Below are 20,523 nucleotides of genomic sequence, written 5' to 3' on the forward strand. Positions count from 1 at the left end.
TTTGCTGCCGCTGTCTAGCCATCTAGGCGGGTAGACAGCCAAGAATAGCCCTTACAGTGCAATGTAAAGCATACAAGCATAAAGGACACATGACACTGCAGCACATGCAAGACAAGCAGCATATAGAGTCTGTGCTTTAGCACCCCTGATCTTTTGCTGCTGTTTCTAGGTCTGCTCCTGAATAGCGACCGTACAAAAGTACAACAGGACACTTCGGCATTAGTGGGTCAGCACTTTAGTTGCCGCTTACCGCCCGCACAAAAGCGGGTGTGTGGCGCCGGAATCATGTGCTGGTAGCTCAGCGCTTGTCTCAGTTTTCCCGCTCTGCGTGCCGGAATGGCTGCCGGCGTCCAGAGGAGAGGGGCGGGCCGAGGGCGTGCCCGAGACAAGAGCGGGAACCCGGCGCCCACTGTGTCTAGTGAAGGGGGCTGGAGAATGCAAATAAGGCTCCAGCCCTCGGCGCTGCTATAGAACAGCGTCTCTCCCTTTCCCTGAGTGACAGGGTGGGGGCGGGAACGAAGCGGCGCTAGGCCGCAAAAGCCGGGGACTAAAGTTAGAAGCGCCGCCGCCGTAAAAGCGCGGTCGGCGCGTCCCCGGCGCACTACAAGTCGCAGCTGCGCCGCCGCTCCAGGGGCGGTCGGCGCGGCGGTCCCCACACGTAAAGTCCCCCAGTAATCTGCAGGGATTATAAGCCCAGCGCACAGCGCTACAGTCCCCGGCGCACTAGCACACCCAGCAAGCCTGGAGTGTGCGTGGCCTGCCATACGGGGACACAGAGTACCTGAAAGTTGCAGGGCCTTGTCCCTGAACGGCACTCCCGCTCCACATCCAGCAGGTTCTATGGGTCTGTGGATGGAGCCCGGCCTCAGGGCTTGGTGGCCGGAAAGATCCCACTTCCTCAGAGCCCCTCAGGGGGATGGGGAAGGAAAACAGCATGTGGGCTCCAGCCTCCGTACCAGCAATAGGTACCTCAACCTTACAAACCGCAAGTGGGGTGAGAAGGGAGCATGCTGGGGGCCCTAGTATGGGCCCTCTTTTCTTCCATCCGATATAGTCAGCAGCTACTGCTGACTAAACAGTGGAGCTTATGCATGGATGTGTGCCTCCTTCGCACAAAGCTTGAAAACTGGTGAGCCAGTGATCCCACTGGGGGTGTATAGCCAGAAGGGGAGGGGCCTTACACTTTTTAGTGTAATGCTTTGTGTGGCCTCCGGAGGCAGTGCTATACACCCAATCGTCTGGGTCTCCCAATGGAGCGCCGAAGAAATTCGCTTTAAGCTAGAGGACATTGATGGGTAGAGAAGACTTGTGTGTCCCCTCCGACCCTAGACTGTGAAGCTGCGGAAGACTGCCCCCCTGTCTAGGAGACTGCCCTTCGTCTCTACAACTTGCCAATGAACCAGAATGAAAGACAGTCCCCTGACATGTGAGCGGAGACGTTAGCCTCCAAGACAGTGAGCGGAGAGGAGATGTTAGCCTCTAAGACAGGGACTACTTAACTGGAAGTGGAAGAGGCAATCAGTCCAGGTTAGAGTCTTCGCCCACAGAGCTTGTAGAGAACTGCAGTGTGGTCTAGCGTGGAGCTTTGCAAAGGGAATGGTCTCCAACACAGCCACAATCCTGTCTAGGACGGTTATGCAAAAACGGAGGACCATTGGACAAGGACATACTAAGAAAAAAGAGAATTTTGTTTACTTACCGTAAATTCTTTTTCTTATAGTTCCGACATGGAAGACCCGAACCATGGGTGTATAGCTTCTGCCTCCGGAGGACACACAAAGTACTACACTCAAACGTGTAGCTCCTCCCTCCGGGCTATATACACCCCCTGGATGACAATCTAACCAGTTCAGTGCAAAAGCTGAAGGAGGACATCCACCCATAAGTAGAGATAGAGTAAAACTCGGAAAGACCAGAACTCTGTCTACTAACAACAGCCGGTGAAACACACGGAACAAAAAACTGCCAACAGGCAACAGGGATGGTGCTGGGTCTCCCATGTCGGAACTATAAGAAAAAGAATTTACGGTAAGTAAACAAAATTCTCTTTTTCTTTATCGTTCCTTATGGGAGACCCAAACCATGGGACGTTCCAAAGCAGTCCATGGGTGGGAAATAAACCAAACTGAGAAGTAGGCAAAACCTAACTTCACAAATGGGCGACAGCCGCCTGAAGAATGCGTCTGCCCAAGCTCGCATCTGCCGAAGCATGAGCATGTACTTGGTAGTGCTTCGAAAAAGTGTGCAGACTGGACCACGTGGCAGCCTGACAAACCTGCTGAGCCGTAGCCTGGTGCCTGAAAGCCCAGGAGGCACCGACAGCTCTGGTCGAGTGCGCCTTAATCCCTGGCGGAGGAGGCACCTGAGAACACTGGTAGGCATCGGAGATAGCCGACCTGATCCAACGAGCTAGGGTCGGTTTAGAAGCAGCGAGACCCTTGCACTGACCAGTGGTTAGCAGAAAAAGTGAGGTGCACCGCCTAAAAACGGCGGTGCGTGACACATAGATTCGGAGCGCCCGCACCAAATCTAAGGAATGCAACGCCTTCTCAAAGCGATGCACAGGGGCCGGACAAAGAGAAGGCAACGAAATGTCCTGGTTAAGGTGGAAAGGAGACACCACCTTAGGGAGAAAGTCCGGAGTCGGACGAAGAACCACCTTGTCTTGGTGAAACACCAAAAAGGGGGATTCCGAAGAGAGCGCAGCCAAATCAGAAACTCTCCTGAGAGAAGTTATGGCTACTAGAAAAACAACTTTCTGTGAAAGTCTAAACAAAGGAACCTCCCTGAGAGGCTCAAAGGGGGGTTTTTGTAAGGCCGTGAGGACCAGATTAAGGTCCCAGGGATCCAAGGGCCGCCGGTAAGGAGGAATGATGTGAGATGCGCCCTGCATGAAGGTGCGCGCACCTGAGCCAGTCAGGCGATACGCCGCTGGAACAATACCGACAGAGCCGACACCTGTCCCTTGAGGGAATTGAGGGACAGTCCTAGCTGTAGACCGGACTGTAGAAAAGACAGGATGGTCGGCAAGGAGAACGGCCAAGGAGCATGGTCGGAAGAGCGACACCAGGACAGGAAAATCCTCCAAGTCCTGTGGTAAATCTTGGCCAAGGAAGACTTCCGAGCCTGAGTCATGGTGGAGATGACCTCAGAGGGAATGCCTGAAGCCGTCAGGATCCAGGACTCAAGAGCCACGCCGTCAATCTGAGAGCCGCAGAATTCTGGCGGAAGAATGGACCTTGAGAGAGAAGGTCTGGGCGGTCCGGGAGATGCCACGGCACCTCTACGGACAGACGGAGCAGGTCTGGGTACCAAGCTCGCCTGGGCCAGTCCGGAGCAATGATTATGACTCGACGGCCCTCCATTCTGATCTTGCGCAGAACCCTGGGCAAGAGCGCTAGAGGGGGAAACACATTGGCCAGACGGAACTGAGACCAATCTTGAACCAGTGCGTCTGCTGCGAAGGCTTGAGGATCGTGGGAGCGAGCCACGTAAACCGGAACCTTGTTGTTGTGCCGGGATGCCATTAGATCCACTTCCGGAGTGCCCCACTTGCGGCAGATTGATCTGAACACTGACGGATGCAGGGCCCACTCGCCGCTGTCCACGGTTTGACGGCTGAGATAATCGGCCTCCCAGTTTTCCACGCCTGGGATGTGGACTGCAGATATGGTGGACATGGAGTCCTCCGTCCACTGGAGGATTCGTTGAACCTCCAACATCGCCAGACGGCTGTGAGTCCCGCCCTGGTGATTGATGTAGGCAACCGCTGTCGCGTTGTCCGACTGAACTCGAATGTGCCTGCCCGCCAACAGGTGGTGGAAGGCTAGGAGAGCTAGGAACACAGCTCTGATCTCCAGCACATTGATCGAGAGGGCTGATTTGGACTGAGTCCAAGTGCCCTGTGCTCGGTGATGGAGAAATACTGCTCCCCAACCGGAGAAGGACTGAGTCAGGAAGGAGCGTCCCTGTGACAGAGAGAGGGGCCGAAGCCACCACTGAAGGGAGCTCCTGGTCTGTGACGACAGAGCCACCAGCCTGTGCAAGGAAGAGATCCGCTTGTCCCAACAGCGGAGAATGTCCAGCTGCAGGGGACGCAGATGGAACTGGGCAAAGGGAACCGCTTCCATTGACGCCACCATCTGACCCAGCACCTGCATGAGGTGTCTGATGGAATGACGGCGGTGCCTCAGCAGAGAGCGCACCGCCAGACGAAGGGACTGCTGTTTGACTAAGGGCAACTTGACAAGTGCCGGCAGAGTCTCGAATTGCATCCCTAGGTACATAAGCACCTGGGTCGGGGTCAGAGTGGACTTGGGCAGGTTGACAAGCCACCCGAACTGAACGAGCGTGGCGAGAGAGAGAGACACTCCGCTGGCAGTCTGCACTGGATGAGGCCTTGACTAGAAGGTCGTCCAGGTAAGGAATCACTGCCAACCCCTGGAGGTGCAGGACCGCAACCACTGCTGCCATGACCTTGGTGAATACTCGAGGGGCCGTGGCTAAGCCGAAGGGGAGAGCCACGAATTGGAAATGTTCCTCTCCGATTGCAAAGCGTAGCCAACGCTGGTGTGAAACCGCAATAGGCACATGCAGATAGGCATCTCTGATGTCGATTGATGCCAGAAAATCTCCTTGGGTCATTGAGGCAATGACCGATCTCAGAGATTCCATGCGAAAGTGCCGCACCTGAACATGCTTGTTGAGAAGCTTGAGATCCAGGATGGGCCGGAAGGAACCGTCCTTCTTGGGGACTAGAAAGAGGTTTGAGTAGAAACCGCTGAACCGTTCCCGGGCGGGAACCGGAACAATTACACCGTTGGCCTGCAGGGATGCCACGGCCTGAGAGAAGGCGGCGGCTTTGGAGCAGGGGGGGGGTGGACAGAAAAAATCTGTTTGGCGGGCTGGAAGAAAATTCTATCCTGTAGCCGAGGGAGATGATATCCCGCACCCACTGATCGGAGACGTGTTGAAACCACACGTCGCCAAAGTGGGAGAGCCTGCCACCGACCAAGGACGTTGCTGGCGCAGCCAGATAGTCAAGAGGAGGCTGCCTTAGTGGCAGCGGCTCCTCCGGTCTTTTGAGGACGCGGCTTTGCGCGCCAGTTGGATTTACGATCCTTGGCTGCGGTACTGGACGAGGTTGAGGGCTTAGAGGATGACCAGTTAGAGGAACGAAAGGAACGAAACCTCGATTGGTTCCTGCCCTGGACAGGTTTCCTGGTTTTAGTTTGTGGCAAAGAAGTACTCTTCCCGCCAGTAGCTTCCTTAATTATGTCATCCAGCTGTTCCCCAAACAGCCGGGACCCAGCAAAAGGGAGACTCGCAAGGTACTACTTAGAGGAAGCGTCTGCTTTCCACTCTCGAAGCCACAAGATCCTGCGGATCGCGAGGGCGTTAGCGGAGGCCACCGCCGTGCGGTGAGAAGCCTCCAGGATGGCAGACATGGCGTAGGATGCAAAAGCCGAAGCTTGAGAAGTTAAGGCATCCATCTCAGGAATAGAGTCCCTGGTGAGGGAATGGATCTCCGCCAGAGAGGCAGAGACTGCCTTAACAGCCCACACTGCCGCAAAAGACGGGGAGAACGAGGCTCCTGCCGCCTCATATACAGACTTGGCCAGAAGGTCAACCTGGCGGTCAGTGGGATCCTTAAGAGAAGTGCCATCAGCCACAGCTACGACTGTGCGGGCTGAGATTCTGGACACCGGAGGGTCTACCTTTGGGGACTGGGCCCATTCCTTAACCACCTCTGGTGGAAAAGGGAAACGGTCATCCGAACTACGCTTCGGAAAACGTTTGTCAGGACAGGCCCTGGGCTTGGTAACAGTGGTCTGAAAGCTGGAGTGGTTAAAAAACATACTCCTAGCTCTCTTAGGTGAGGTAAACTGGTGTATCTCTACCAGAGAGGCTTGTTCCTCTGACTCTGGTGGGTTGAGGTTCAGTACGGAGTTAATGGACGCAATCAAGTCACTAACATCCGCATCACCCTCAGACAAGTCAATGGGGTATATAGAGGTAGCGTCTGAGCCCACAGTAAACGAATCCTCCTCGCCCTGCACCTCGGCACGAGAATCAGAGCCGTGGGAAGAGGAAGGAGAAGGGTCCCTGCGTCTCTGTTTGGGGGAACGGGGTCCTAGGACATGCTCTGAGAGCTCTGCAGAGCTCAGAGCAGCAGGGGCACCCTGAGAAGGGGGCTGATGCATGGTCAGCAGTGTCCGGGACAGCTGCCCCATGGAGTCGGCAAAAGACTGGGAAATAGCTTGTGAAAAGGATGCTACCCAAGCCGGGGGTTCAGCCACCGGAGCCGGAGCAGCCGGAGGGACCCCTGAGGAGGCTCCAGGCTGAGACACAACCATATTAGCACAGGCATCACAATGTGGGTATGTGCTTGGCTCTGGCAAAATGAGCTTACATGCAGTGCATATAGCGTACATGTTTGCAGCCTTGCTTCGGGTGACAGACATGCTGCTGAGGTGGAAGCTCTGCAGCAAGAATACACTCCTCAGCCTTCCTAAACAGCAGCAGCTGCAGCATCCAGCGCCGTCCAGTGTAAGAACGCTGAGAAAATGGCGCTGGAAGGAGGAGGGGGGGCGGGTATTAGCCCAAGAGCGGGAAAACGGAGGGCCAGGGAGAGATACAGGGGAGGGAACATCTCCCCAGAGAGGAGTGCCCTCCCCTCTGCTGGCCGGCCGGTGGGCGGCGCCACGCTTTGCATCCTGTATGCATGACATGCAGAGAAGCCGAAACCGAAACTAGGCCCAAACTGAAGCCGGGGCCTAGATTTTAACATGCGGCCGACGAGCAGGCACCTTCGGCGCGGTTCTCAGGGGAAACCCCCAGAACCGGCCGAAATTTACAGTAAAGATAAAACACATACTGTCCCCCTAATAAAAGTACCCGGGACCCCTGAAAAACGTCTCAATACTTAGCTTTTGAGACGCAGGTCCCGTCCCTGAGGGGGGGTTGAACGCTCCTTCCAGCAGGAACCAGACAGGGCTGCGGATGGAGACCGGTCTCCTGCAAGCAGAGAGGACCGTGACGGCTCCCACTTCAAATCAGAGCCTCTTAGAGGATGTGAAGGAGCGCGGCATGTGAAGGCTCCAGCCTTGTAAAGTCAACCTTAACAGCACCGCCGACAGAGTGGGGTGAGAAGGGACATGCCGGGAGTCCAGACTGGACCCGCTTTTCTTCCAAATCTTTAAAATCAAAATAAAAATGAAAAAAATATCAGCGAATGCATGTGTGTGTGTGTGATCCTCCTGACACAAAGCATTGAACTGGTTAGATTGTCATCCAGGGGGTGTATATAGCCCGGAGGGAGGAGCTACACGTTTGAGTGTAGTACTTTGTGTGTCCTCCGGAGGCAGAAGCTATACACCCATGGTTTGGGTCTCCCATAAGGAACGATAAAGAAACATTGGTGGTTGGATCCTCGTGACTCAAAGGCAAAGGCCCAGTAGTCCACTCCAGGAATGGTAACTGTCTACCCACATCACCCACCTACCCCCGCTACCAAACCATTAAATGCTGTTGGCATAATAGAGGTGCAACAGTTACTCTCGGGTAATGGCTGTATAACACAGCCAGCAGCCACAATGTACAGGGTTGCTCAGCTCCTTAGCCTGCGCCACACAGTAAGTATACATTTCTGTGTACTACAATACACACACACATCACTCACCATGATTGCAGGCGGCACATTGACTCCAGATACATCGACAAGGATTTCATCGTATTTATCAAAGTTAATGCCGGTTTGGAATTGATGAAAGATATCCTTTTCATCCTCCGGTGGAGGAGGGGGGATGTAAGTCACTCTAGGGCCTAAAAAATTAAATGTAAAACTTTTATATGAATTTGGATGAGTGGCGACACAACCAGTGAGGTGACAATGTGCTCATGAATGTGCTGCAGTCTTCTCATTCATCCGCCGTGGCTCGGACGCAGCATGTGCACATCTATTGGTGCTTTATTATTTAAAAGGATTAGGACTATGTGCACACAAACCAGACACTTTATGCGCAAAAAAAAAAAAAAAATAAATGCATTTTTGGCAGGAAAGAAGGGAATTTTGTTTACTTACCGTAAATTCCTTTTCTTCTAGCTCCAATTGGGAGACCCAGACAATTGGGTGTATAGGCTATGCCTCCGGAGGCCGCACAAAGTATTACACTCAAAAGTGTTAAGCCCCTCCCCTTCTGCCTATACACCCCCCGTGCTCCCACGGGCTCCTCAGTTTTGGTGCAAAAGCAAGAAGGAGGAAAAAGAATTAAAAACTGGTTTAAAGTAACTTCAATCCGAAGGAATATCGGAGAACTGAAACCATTCAACATGAACAACATGTGTACACAAAAAAACAGGGGCGGGTGCTGGGTCTCCCAATTAGAGCTAGAAGAAAAGGAATTTACGGTAAGTAAACAAAATTCCCTTCTTTGTCGCTCTATTGGGAGACCCAGACAATTGGGACGTCCAAAAGCAGTCCCTGGGTGGGTAAAATAATACCTCGTAATAGAGCCGTAAAACGGCCCCTTCCTACAGGTGGGCAACCGCCGCCTGAAGGACTCGTCTACCTAGGCTGGCATCCGCCGAAGCATAGGTATGCACCTGATAGTGCTTCGTGAAAGTGTGCAGGCTCGACCAGGTAGCCGCCTGACACACCTGCTGAGCCGTAGCCTGGTGCCTCAAAGCCCAGGACGCGCCCACGGCTCTGGTAGAATGGGCCTTCAGCCCTGAGGGAACCGGAAGCCCAGCCGAACGGTAAGCTTCGATAATTGTCTCCTTGATCCACCGAGCCAGGGTTGATTTGGAAGTCTGTGACCCTTTACGCTGGCCAGCGACAAGGACAAAGAGTGCATCCGAGCGGCGCAGGGGCGCCGTACGAGAAATGTAGAGTCTGAGTGCTCTCACCAAATCTAACAAGTGCAAATCCTTTTCACATTGGTGAACTGGATGAGGATAAAAAGAAGGTAAGGAAATATCCTGATTGAGATGACAGGGGGATACCACCTTAGGGAGAAATTCCGGAACCGGACGTAGAACCACCTTGTCCTGGTGAAACACCAGGAAAGGGGCTTGGCACGACAACGCTGCTAGCTCAGACACTCTCCGAAGTGAAGTGACTGCTACTAGAAAAACCACTTTCTGCGAAAGGCGTGAGAGAGAAATATCTCTCATTGGCTCGAATGGTGGTTTCTGAAGAACCATCAGCACCCTGTTTAGATCCCAGGGTTCTAACGGCCGCTTGTAAGGAGGAACTATGTGACAAACCCCCTGCAGGAACGTGCGTACCCGTGGAAGTCTGGCTAGGCGCTTCTGGAAAACACAGAGAGCGCTGAGACTTGTCCCTTAAGGGAGCCGAGCGACAAACCCTTTTCCAGTCCAGATTGAAGGAAGGACAGAAAAGTAGGTAATGCAAATGGCCAGGGAGAAAAACCCTGAGCAGAGCACCACGACAGAAAAATTTTCCACGTCCTGTGGTAGATCTTGGCGGATGTTGGTTTCCTAGCCTGTCTCATAGTGGCAATGACGTCTTGAGATAACCCTGGAGACGCTAGGATCCAGGACTCAATGGCCACACAGTCAGGTTGAGGGCCGCAGAATTCAGATGGAAAAACGGCCCTTGAGATAGCAAGTCTGGTCGGTCTGGTAGTGCCCACGGTTGGCCGACCGTGAGATGCCACAGATCCGGGTACCACGACCTCCTCGGCCAGTCTGGAGCGACGAGGATGGCGCGGCGGCAGTCGGCCCTGATCTTGCGTAACACTCTGGGCAACAGTGCCAGCGGAGGAAACACATAAGGGAGCTGAAACTGCGATCAATCCTGAACTAAGGCGTCTGCCGCCATAGCTCTGGGATCTTGAGACCGTGCCATGAACATTGGTACCTTGTTGTTGTGCCGGGACGCCATGAGGTCGACGTCCGGCACCCCCCAGTGGCAACAGATCTCCTGAAACACGTCCGGGTGAAGGGACCATTCCCCTGCGTCCATGCCCTGGCGACTGAGATAATCTGCTTCCCAGTTTTCCACGCCTGGGATGTGAACTGCGGATATGGTGGAGGCCGTGGCTTCCACCCACATCAAAATCCGCCGGACTTCCTGGAAGGCTTGCCGGCTGCGTGTGCCGCCTTGGTGGTTGATGTATGCCACCGCTGTGGAATTGTCCGACTGAATTCGGATCTGCTTGCCTTCCAGCCACTGCTGGAACGCTTTCAGGGCAAGATACACTGCCCGTATTTCCAGAACATTGATCTGAAGCGAGGACTCTTGCTGGGTCCACGTACCCTGAGCCCTGTGGTGGAGAAAAACCGCTCCCCACCCTGACAGACTCGCGTCCGTCGTGACCACCTCCCAGGATGGGGGTAGGAAGGATTTCCCCTTCGATAATGAAGTGGGAAGAAGCCACCACCGAAGGGAAGCTTTGGTCGCCTGAGAGAGGGAGACGTTCCTGTCGAGGGACGTCGGCTTTTTGTCCCATTTGCGTAGGATGTCCCATTGAAGTGGACGCAGGTGAAACTGCGCGAACGGAACTGCCTCCATTGCTGCCACCATCTTCCCCAGGAAGTGCATGAGGCGCCTCAAGGGGTGTGACTGGCCTTGAAGGAGAGATTGTACCCCTGTCTGTAGTGACCGCTGCTTGATCAGTGGAAGCTTCATTATCGCTGAGAGGGTATGAAACTCCATGCCAAGATATGTCAGCGATTGGGCCGGTGTCAGATTTGACTTTGGAAAATTGATGATCCACCCGAAACCCTGGAGAGTCTCCAGGGTAGCGTCGAGGCTGTGTTGGCATGCCTCTAGAGAGAGTGCCTTGATCAACAGATCGTCCAAGTACGGGATCACCGAGTGACCCTGAGAGTGGAGGACCGCTACTACAGTAGCCATCACCTTGGTGAAAACCCGTGGGGCTGTTGCCAGGCCGAACGGCAGTGCCACGAACTGCAGGTGTTCGTTTTCTATGGCGAAGCGCAAGAAGCGCTGGTGCTCTGGAGCAATCGGTACGTGGAGATATGCATCCTTGATATCGATCGATGCAAGGAAATCTCCTTGGGACATTGAGGCGATGACGGAGCGGAGGGATTCCATCCGGAACCGCCTGGTCTTTACGTGTTTGTTGAGAAGTTTCAGGTCCAGGACAGGACGGAAAGACCCGTCCTTCTTTGGGACCACAAACAAGTTGGAGTAAAAACCGTGACCCTGTTGCTGAATAGGAACAGGGACCACCACTCCTTCTGCCTTCAGAGTGCCCAGCGCCTGCAGAAGAGCCTCGGCTCGCTCGGGAGGCGGGGATGACCTCAAGAATCGAGTCGGGGGACGAGAGGTGAACTCTATCTTGTAACCGTGAGACAGAATGTCTCTCCCCCAACGGTCTTTTACCCGTGGCAGCCAGGTGTCGCAAAAGCGGGAGAGCCTGCCACCGACCGAGGATGCGGAGTGGGGAGGCCGAAAGTCATGAGGAAGCCGCTTTGGTAGCGGCACCTCCGGTGGCCTTTTTAGGACGTGACTTAGACCGCCATGCATCAGAGTTCCTTTGATCTTTCTGAGGCCTTGTGGAAGAGGAGAATTGGGACCTGCCCGCGCCCCGAAAGGACCGAAAACTCGACTGCCCCCTCCTCTGTTGGGGTATTTTCGGTTTGGGCTGGGGTAAGGATGTATCCTTTCCCTTGGATTGTTTGATGATTTCATCCAAACGCTCGCCAAACAATCGGTTGGCAGAAATTGGCAAACTGGTTAAGCGCTTTTTGGAAACAGAATCTGCCTTCCATTCCCGTAGCCCTGCGGAGTACCACCGAATTGGCGGCTGCAACCGCCGTACGGCTCGCAGAGTCCAGAACAGCATTAATAGCGTAAGACGCAAATGCCGAAGTCTGTGTGGTTATGGACGCCACCTGTGGCGCGGACGTGCGTGTGGCTGCGTCGATTTGCGCTTGACCTGCTGAGATAGCTTGCAGCGCCCATACGGCTGCGAATGCTGGGGCAAAAGAAGCGCCGATAGCTTCATAGATGGATTTCAACCAGAGCTCCATCTGCCTGTCAGTGGCATCTTTGAGCGAAGCCCCGTCTTCCACTGCAAGTATGGATCTAGCTGCCAGTCTGGAGATTGGAGGATCCACTTTGGGACACTGAGCCCAACTTTTGACCACGTCAGGGGGAAAGGGATAACGTGTATCCTTAAGGCGCTTAGAAAAACGCTTATCTGGACAAGCATGGTGATTCTGGACTGCCTCTCTGAAATCAGAGTGGTCCAGAAACATACTCAGTGTACGCTTGGGAAACCTGAAACGGAATTTCTCCTGCTGTGAAGCTGACTCCTCCACCGGAGGAGCTGAGGGAGAAATATCCAACATACGATTGATGGACGCAATAAGGTCGTTCACTATGGCGTCCCCGTCCGGAGTATCAAGATTGAGAGCGGCCTCAGGATCAGAATCCTGATCAGCTGTGTCCGCATCATCAACTAGAGATTCCCCCCGCTGAGACCCTGAACAATATGAGGATGTCAAGGGAATTGTCAAGCGAGCTCGCTTAGTCGGTCTGGGGCCGGGGTCTGTGTCAGAACCCTCAGCCTGGGATCCATGAGACACCCCAGGAGGACATTGTTGGTCCAACTGAGGTGGGCCAGGGGACAAAGATTCAACAGAGTCCCTGTGCTGAGATACCGGCCTGGACTGCAAGGCTTCTAGTATCTTAGCCATAGTCTCAGAGTTTTGCAAACTCTGTCCCCGTCACCTGAACAGTGTCAGCAGGTGGCTCCCCCTGGGCCCCCCTTAGCAGAGGCTCTAGCTGAGTAAGTGCCACAGGGGCCGAACAGTGCACACAATGAGGGTCAGTAGAACCTGCCGGTAGCGGGGTCATACATGCGGCGCAGGCAGCATAATAAGCCTGTGTTTTGGCACCCCTGCCTTTCGTGGGCGCCATGCTATTATCTTCCCTGAGTAACACAATAGGGTATATAGCCAGAAATCAACTGTGCACCATACAGTGTAAAATATGTATACCATAAACATATAATGTTACACTACTGCACAATGGGGCTAGCACCACAGGTGCTGCTTACCACCCGCTTAAAGCGGTTGTGAGGCCACCAGAGTCCCTGCCTGAGTCTCCCAGACTTTGTCCCCCTCTGTAGCGTCCAAGGAGCTGACAGGAATGGCTGCCGGCGTCCTGAGGAGAGGTGGGAGCCGTGGGCGTGGCTCAGAAAGTGCGGGAGCTGGTGCCTGCACTGTACACAGTGAGGGGAGTGGAGTATGCAAAGCATGCTCCAGCCCTCAGTGCTGCTCGTTCTGTGCAGCGTCCCGCCCTTCCCCTGCCTGTCAGGGCTGTGGGCGGGAGGAAAGGAAACTAGGCCGCAAAAAGCCGGGGACTCTAGTAATAAACGCGGCCGCCGTAAAAGCGCGGCCGGCGCGGAAGTCCCCGGCGCACTACAAGTCCCAGCAGCGCCGCAGTGTTTCCCTGGCAGCGGCGAATAGTGCGGCAGTCCCTATACATAAACACACTCAGCAGCGCTGAGTGTGTAATGGCACATATTAACCCGGTCAGCGCCGCGGTCCCCGGTGCACTAGCACACCCAGCAATGCTGGAGTGTTGCTGTGCGCGGTCCCCACGGGGACACAGAGTACCTCCAAGTAGCAGGGCCATGTCCCTGAACGATACCCGGCTCCTATCCAGCAGTCTCTTAGGAGTTGTGGATGAAGCACGGTCTCAGTGCCTGGAGACCGATAGGATCCCACTTCACCAGAGCCCTGAGGGGGATGGGGAAGGAAAGCAGCATGTGGGCTCCAGCCTCCGTACCCGCAATGGATACCTCAACCTTAACAACACCGCCGACAAGAGTGGGGTGAGAAGGGAGCATGCTGGGGGCCCTATATGGGCCCACTTTTCTTCCATCCGATATAGTCAGCAGCTGCTGCTGACCAATCTGTGGAGCTGTGCGTGCGTGTCTGACCTCCTTCGCACAAAGCAAAAAACTGAGGAGCCCGTGGGAGCACGGGGGGTGTATAGGCAGAAGGGGAGGGGCTTTACACTTTTAAGTGTAATACTTTGTGCGGCCTCCGGAGGCATAGCCTATACACCCAATTGTCTGGGTCTCCCAATGGAGCGACAAAGAAAAGTGCGTTTTTATGCTTTAGCTTTTTCATACTAGGGAAAACGCAGGGGGGAAAAAAAAAAAAAAAGCAGAAACAATTGACACGCTGCTGTTATTTCAGCAAAGAAGGGAATTTTGTTTACTTACCGTAAATTCCTTTTCTTCTAGCTCTAATTGGGAGACCCAGACAATTGGGTGTATAGGCTATGCCTCCGGAGGCCGCACAAAGTATTACACTTAAAAGTGTTAAGCCCCTCCCCTTCTGCCTATACACCCCCCGTGCTCCCACGGGCTCCTCAGTTTTGGTGCAAAAGCAAGAAGGAGGAAAAAGAATTAAAAACTGGTTTAAAGTAACTTCAATCCGAAGGAATATCGGAGAACTGAAACCATTCAACATGAACAACATGTGTACACAAAAAAACAGGGGCGGGTGCTGGGTCTCCCAATTAGAGCTAGAAGAAAAGGAATTTACGGTAAGTAAACAAAATTCCCTTCTTCTTTGTCGCTCTATTGGGAGACCCAGACAATTGGGACGTCCAAAAGCAGTCCCTGGGTGGGTAAAATAATACCTCGTAAGAGAGCCGTAAAAACGGCCTCTTCCTACAGGTGGGCAACCGCCGCCTGAAGGACTCGTCTACCTAGGCTGGCATCCGCCGAAACATAGGTATGCACCTGATAGTGCTTCGTGAAAGTGTGCAGGCTCGACCAGGTAGCCGCCTGACACACCTGCTGAGCCGTAGCCTGGTGCCTCAAAGCCCAGGACGCGCCCACGGCTCTGGTAGAATGGGCCTTCAGCCCTGAGGGAACCGGAAGCCCAGCCGAACGGTAAGCTTCGATAATTGGCTCCTTGATCCACCGAGCCAGGGTTGATTTGGAAGCCTGTGACCCTTTACGCTGGCCAGCGACAAGGACAAAGAGTGCATCCGAGCGGCGCAGGGGCGCCGTACGAGAAATGTAGAGTCTGAGTGCTCTCACCAGATCTAACAAGTGCAAATCCTTTTCACATTGGTGAACTGGATGAGGACAAAAAGAAGGTAAGGAGATATCCTGATTGAGATGAAAGGGGGATACCACCTTAGGGAGAAATTCCGGAACCGGACGCAGAACCACCTTGTCCTGGTGAAACACCAGGAAGGGAGCTTTGCATGACAGTGCAACTAGCTCAGACACTCTGCGAAGTGAAGTGACTGCTACTAGAAAAACCACTTTCTGCGAAAGGCGTGAGAGAGAAATATCCCTCATTGGCTCGAATGGTGGTTTCTGAAGAACCATCAGCACCCTGTTCAGATCCCGGGGTTCTAACGGCCGCTAGTAAGGAGGAACGATGTGACGAACCCCCTGCAGGAACGTGCGTACCTGTGGAAGTCTGGCTAGGCGCTTCTGGAAACAACACAGAGAGCGCTGAGACTTGTCCCTTAAGGGAGCCGAGCGACAAACCCTTTTCCAGTCCAGATTGAAGGAAGGACCGAAAAGTGGGCAAGGCCAAAGGCCAGGGAGAAAAACCCCCAGCAGAGCATCATGACAGGAAAATTTTCCACGTCCTGTGGTAGATCTTGGCGGACGTTGGTTTCCTAACCTGTCTCATAGTGGCAATGACCTCTTGAGATAATCCTGAAGACGCTAAGATCCAGGACTCAATGGCCACAGTGTCAGGTTGAGGGCCGCAGAATTCAAATGGAAAAACGGCCCTTGAGACAGCAAGTCTGGTCGGTCTGGTAGTGCCCACGTTTGGCCGACCGTGAGATGCCACAGATCCGGGTACCACGACCTCCTCGGCCAGTCTGGAGTGACGAGGATGGCGCGGCGGCAGTCGGCCCTGATCGTGCGTAACACTCTGGGCAACAGTGCCAGCGGAGGAAACACATAAGAGAGTTGAAACTGCGACCAATCCCGAACTAAGGCGTCTGCCGCCAGAGCTCTGTGATCGTGAGATCGTGCCATGAATGCCGTGACCTTGTTGTTGTGCCGGGACGCCATTAGGTCGACTTCCGGCCTCCCCCAGCGGCAACAGATCTCCTGAAACACGTCCGGGTGAAGGGACCATTCCCCTGCGTCCATGCCCTGGCGACTGAGAAAGTCTGCTTCCCAGTTTTCGACGCCCGGGATGTGAACTGCGGAGATGGTGGAGGCCGTGGCTTCCACCCACATCAAAATCCGCCGGACTTCCTGGAAGGCTTGCAGACTGCGTGTTCCGCCTTGGTGGTTGATGTAAGCCACCACTGTGGAGTTGTCCGACTGAATTCGGATCTGCTTGCCTTCCAGCCACTGCTGGAACACGTTTAGGGCAAGATACACTGCCCTGATCTCCAGAACATTGATCTGAAGCGAGGACTCTTGCTGAGTCCACGTACCCTGAGCCCTGTGGCGGAGAAAGACTGCTCCCCAACCTGACAGACTCGCGTCCGTCGTGACCACCTCCCAGGATGGGGGTAGGAAGGATTTCCCATGCGATAAAGAAGTGGGAAGAAAGCCACCCCCGAAGGGAAGCTTTGGTTAGGATGTCCCAATGAAGAGGACGCAGGTGAAACTGCGCGAAAGGGACTGCCTCCATTGCTGCCACCATCTTCCCCAGGAAGTGCATGAGGCCCCTCAAGGTGTGTGCCTGACCTTGAAGGAGAGATTGCACCCCTTTCTGTAGTGAACGCTGCTTGATCAGCGGAAGCTTCACTATCGCTGATAGGGTATGAAACTCCATGCCAAGATATGTCAGCGATTGGGCTGGTGTCAGATTTGACTTTGGAAAATTGATGATCCACCCGAAACTCTGGAGAGCCTCCAGAGAAGCGTCGGGGCTGTGTTGGCATGCCTCTTGAGAGGGTGCCTTGATCAGCAGATCGTCCAAGTAAGGGATCACCGAGTGACCCTGAGAGTGGAGGACCGCTACTACGGGAGCCCTAACCTTGGTGAAAACCCGTGGGGCTGTAGCCAGGCCGAACTGCAGTGCCACGAACTGCAGGTGTTCGTCTCCTATGGTGAAGCGCAAGAAGCGTTGGTGCTCTGGAGCAACCGGTACGTGGAGATAAGCATCTTCGATATCGATCGATGCAAGGAAATCTCCTGGGGACATTGAGGCGATGACGGAGCGGAGGGATTCCATCCGGAACCACCTGGTCTTTACGTGTTTGTTGAGCAGTTACGGGTCCAGGACAGGACGGAAAGACCCGTCCTTCTTTGTAACCACAAACAGGTTGGTGGAAAAAACCTTGACCCTGTTGCTGAAGAGGAACAGGGACCACCACTCCTTCTGCCTTCAGAGTGCCCAGCGCCTGCAGAAGAGCCTTGGCTCGCTCGGGAGGCGGGGATGACCTGAAGAATCGAGTCGGGGGACGAGAGGCGAACTCTAACTTGTAACCGTGAGACAGAATGTCTCTCGCCCAACGGTCTTTTTGCGGATTGAGGAGACCGAAAGCCATGAAGAAGCCGCTTTGGTAGCGGCACCTCCGGTGGTCTTTCAGGACGTGACTTAGACCGCCATGAATCGGAGTGCCCTTGATCTTTCTGAGGCCTTTTGGACGAGGAGAATTGGGACCTGCCCGCGCCCCGAAAGGACCGAAACCTCGACTGCCCCTTCCTCTGTTGGGGTATGTTCGGTTTGGGCTGGGGTAAGGATGTATCCTTTCCCTTGGATTGTTTGACGATTTCATCCAAACGTTCGCCAAACAATCGGTCGCCAGAAATTGGCAAACTGGTTAAGCGCTTTTTTGGAAGCAGAATCTGCCTTCCATTTCCGTAGCCACAAGGCCCTGTGGAGTACCACCGAATTGGCGGATGCAACCGCCGTACGGCTCGCAGAGACCAGGACAGCATTAATAGCGTAAGACGCAAATGCCGACGTCTGTGTGGCTGCGTCAATTTGCGCTTGACCTGCTGATAGCTTGTAGCACCCATACGGCTGCAAATGCTGGGGCAAAAGAAGCGCCGATAGCTTCATAGCTGGATTTCAACCAGAGCTCCATCTGCCTGTGAGTGGCATCTTTGAGTGAAGCCCCATCTTCCACTGCAAGTATGGATCTAGCCGCCAGGCTAGGATCCACCTTGGGACACTGAGTCCAACCTTTGACCACGTCAGGGGAACAGGATAACGTGTATCCTTAAGGCGCTTAGAAAAAAAAAACGCTTATCAGGACAGGCACGGTGATTCTGGACTGCCTCTCTGAAATCAGAGTGGTCCAGAAACATGCTCAGTGTACGCTTGGGAAACCTGAAACGGAATTTCTCCTGCTGAGAAGCTGACTCCTCCACTGGAGGAACTGAGGGAGAAATATCCAGCATTTGAATGATGGACGCAATAAGATCGTTCAATATGGCGTCCCCGTCAGGCGTATCAAGATTGAGAGCGGCCTCAGGATCAGAATCCTGATCAACTGTCTCCGCTTCATCAACCAGAGGTTCCCCCGCTGAGACCCTGACCAATATGAAGATGTTGAGGGGATTTCCCAGCGAGCTCGCTTAGTCGGTCAGGGGCTGGGGTCTGTATCAGAGACCTCACTCTGGGATCTATGAGACACCCCGGGGGGACCTTGCTGGTCCAACTGAGGGGGGCCAGGGAGCAATGATTCAACAGTGCCCCTGTGCTGAGATACCGGTCTGGATTGCTCAGTGGATCCTGCCGGTAGCGGGGTCGTACATGCGGCGCAGGCAGCATAGAAGCCTGTGTTTGGCACTCCTGCCTTTTATGGGCGCCATGCTGTTGTCTTCCCTGAGCAACACAATATATATATCCAGAATCAACTGTGCACCATAAAGTGTAAAGTATATCTTATAAACATATAATTTAAAATTACACTCCTGCAGAAATGTGGCTAGCACCACAGATGCTGCATGCCCCCCGCTTAAAGCGGTTGTGAGGCCACCAGGGTCCCTGCCTGGGTCTGTCAGAATTTGTCCCCCTCTGCAGCATTCAAGGAGCTGACAGGAATGTCCTGAGGAGAGGAGGGAGCCGTGGGCGTGACCCAGAAAGTGCGGGAGCTGGTGCCTGCACTGTGCACAGTGAGGGGAGTGGAGTATGCAAAGCATGCTCCAGCCCTCAGTGCTGCTCGTCCTGTGCAGCGTCCCGCCCTTCCCCTGCTTGTCAGGGCTGTGGGCGGGAGGAAGAAAGACTAGGCCGCAAAAAGCCGGGGACTCGAGTAATAAACGCGGCCGGCGTAAAAGCGCGGCCGGCGTGGAAGTCCCCGGCGCACTACAAGTCCCAGCCGCGCCTCAGTGTTTAACATGGCGGCGGCGGTCAGCGCGGTAGTCTCCCTACATAAACACACTCAGCGATGCTGAGTGTGTAATGGCACATTAACCCGGTCAGCGCCGCGGTCCCCGGTGCACTAGCACACCCAGCAATGCTGGAGTGTTGCTGTGCTCGGTCCCCACGGGGACACAGAGTACCTCCAAGTAGCAGGGCCATGTCCCTGAACGATACCCGGCTCCTATCCATCAGGCTCCCAGGAGTTGTGGATGAAGCCCGGTCTCAGTGCCTGGAGACCGATAGGATCCCACTTCACCCAGAGCCCTGAGGGGGATGGGGAAGGAAAGCAGCATGTGGGCTCCAGCCTCCGTACCCGCAATGGATACCTCAACCTTACAACACCGCCGACAACAGTGGGGTGAGAAGGGAGCATGCTGGGGGCCCTATATGGGCCCACTTTTCTTCCATCCGACATAGTCAGCAGCTGCTGCTGACCAATCTGTGGAGCTGTGCGTGCATGTCTGACCTCCTTCGCACAAAGCAAAAAACTGAGGAGCCCGTGGGAGCACGGGGGGTGTATAGGCAGAAGGGGAGGGGCTTAACACTTTTAGTGTAATACTTTGTGCGGCCTCCGGAGGCATAGCCTATACACCCAATTGTCTGGGTCTCCCAATAGAGCGACAAAGAAAGCAGCAACGTGCGCACAGCAAGTCAGGATTCTCAGACTTTGCTGGGATGTGTTTTTCCTTGCAGTATTTATTAAAGTCTGCATGGAAAAAAAAAAAAAGCAACGTGTGCAGAGAGCCTAATGCTGCGTTCACACATAGCGACGTCGCTGTTACGTCACCATTTTCTGTGACGCAATAGCGACCTTGTAAGTCGCTGTTATGATCACTGCTTGGCTGTCAAACACAGCAGACGCAGCAGCGATCATAACAACACGCGTCGCTGTGGAAGCTATGCTGCGCTTGGTAAACTAAGGTAAATATCGGGTAACCAAAGTGCTTCTCTGGTTACCCGATATATACCTTGGTTACAAGCGCATACCGCTGGCTTCCTGCACTCATAGCCACAGTACACAAACCTTTGCTCATTTCCCGATGTGTACTCTGGCTGTGTGCAGGGAGCCGGCTGTGTGCAGGGAGCCGGCACTGGCAGCGTGAGAGCGGCGAATGTTGTAACTAATGTAAATATTGGGTAACCAAGGAAAGGACTTCTTGGTTAACCGATATTCACCTTGGTTACAGCTTACCGCAGCTGCCA

At 54.1% G+C, this 20,523-nt stretch overlaps 1 protein-coding gene across 9 annotated transcripts in view; it reads right to left on the minus strand.

Moving 5' to 3' along the window:
- The window catches only part of DDX4 (DEAD-box helicase 4), a 388,261-nt gene that overhangs the window by 95,388 nt on the left and 272,350 nt on the right, over positions 1-20,523 (minus strand). For all 9 annotated transcript variants that reach the window (XM_075328899.1, XM_075328957.1, XM_075328939.1 and 6 more), the window contains one exon: positions 7,682-7,824. In XM_075328899.1, the coding sequence (XP_075185014.1) occupies positions 7,682-7,824 (143 nt within the window). The remainder of the gene's footprint in view (positions 1-7,681; positions 7,825-20,523) is intronic.

Source organism: Anomaloglossus baeobatrachus, chromosome 1 (genome assembly GCF_048569485.1).
Source record: "Anomaloglossus baeobatrachus isolate aAnoBae1 chromosome 1, aAnoBae1.hap1, whole genome shotgun sequence".
In the NCBI taxonomy this organism is placed as follows: Eukaryota; Metazoa; Chordata; class Amphibia; order Anura; family Aromobatidae; genus Anomaloglossus; species Anomaloglossus baeobatrachus.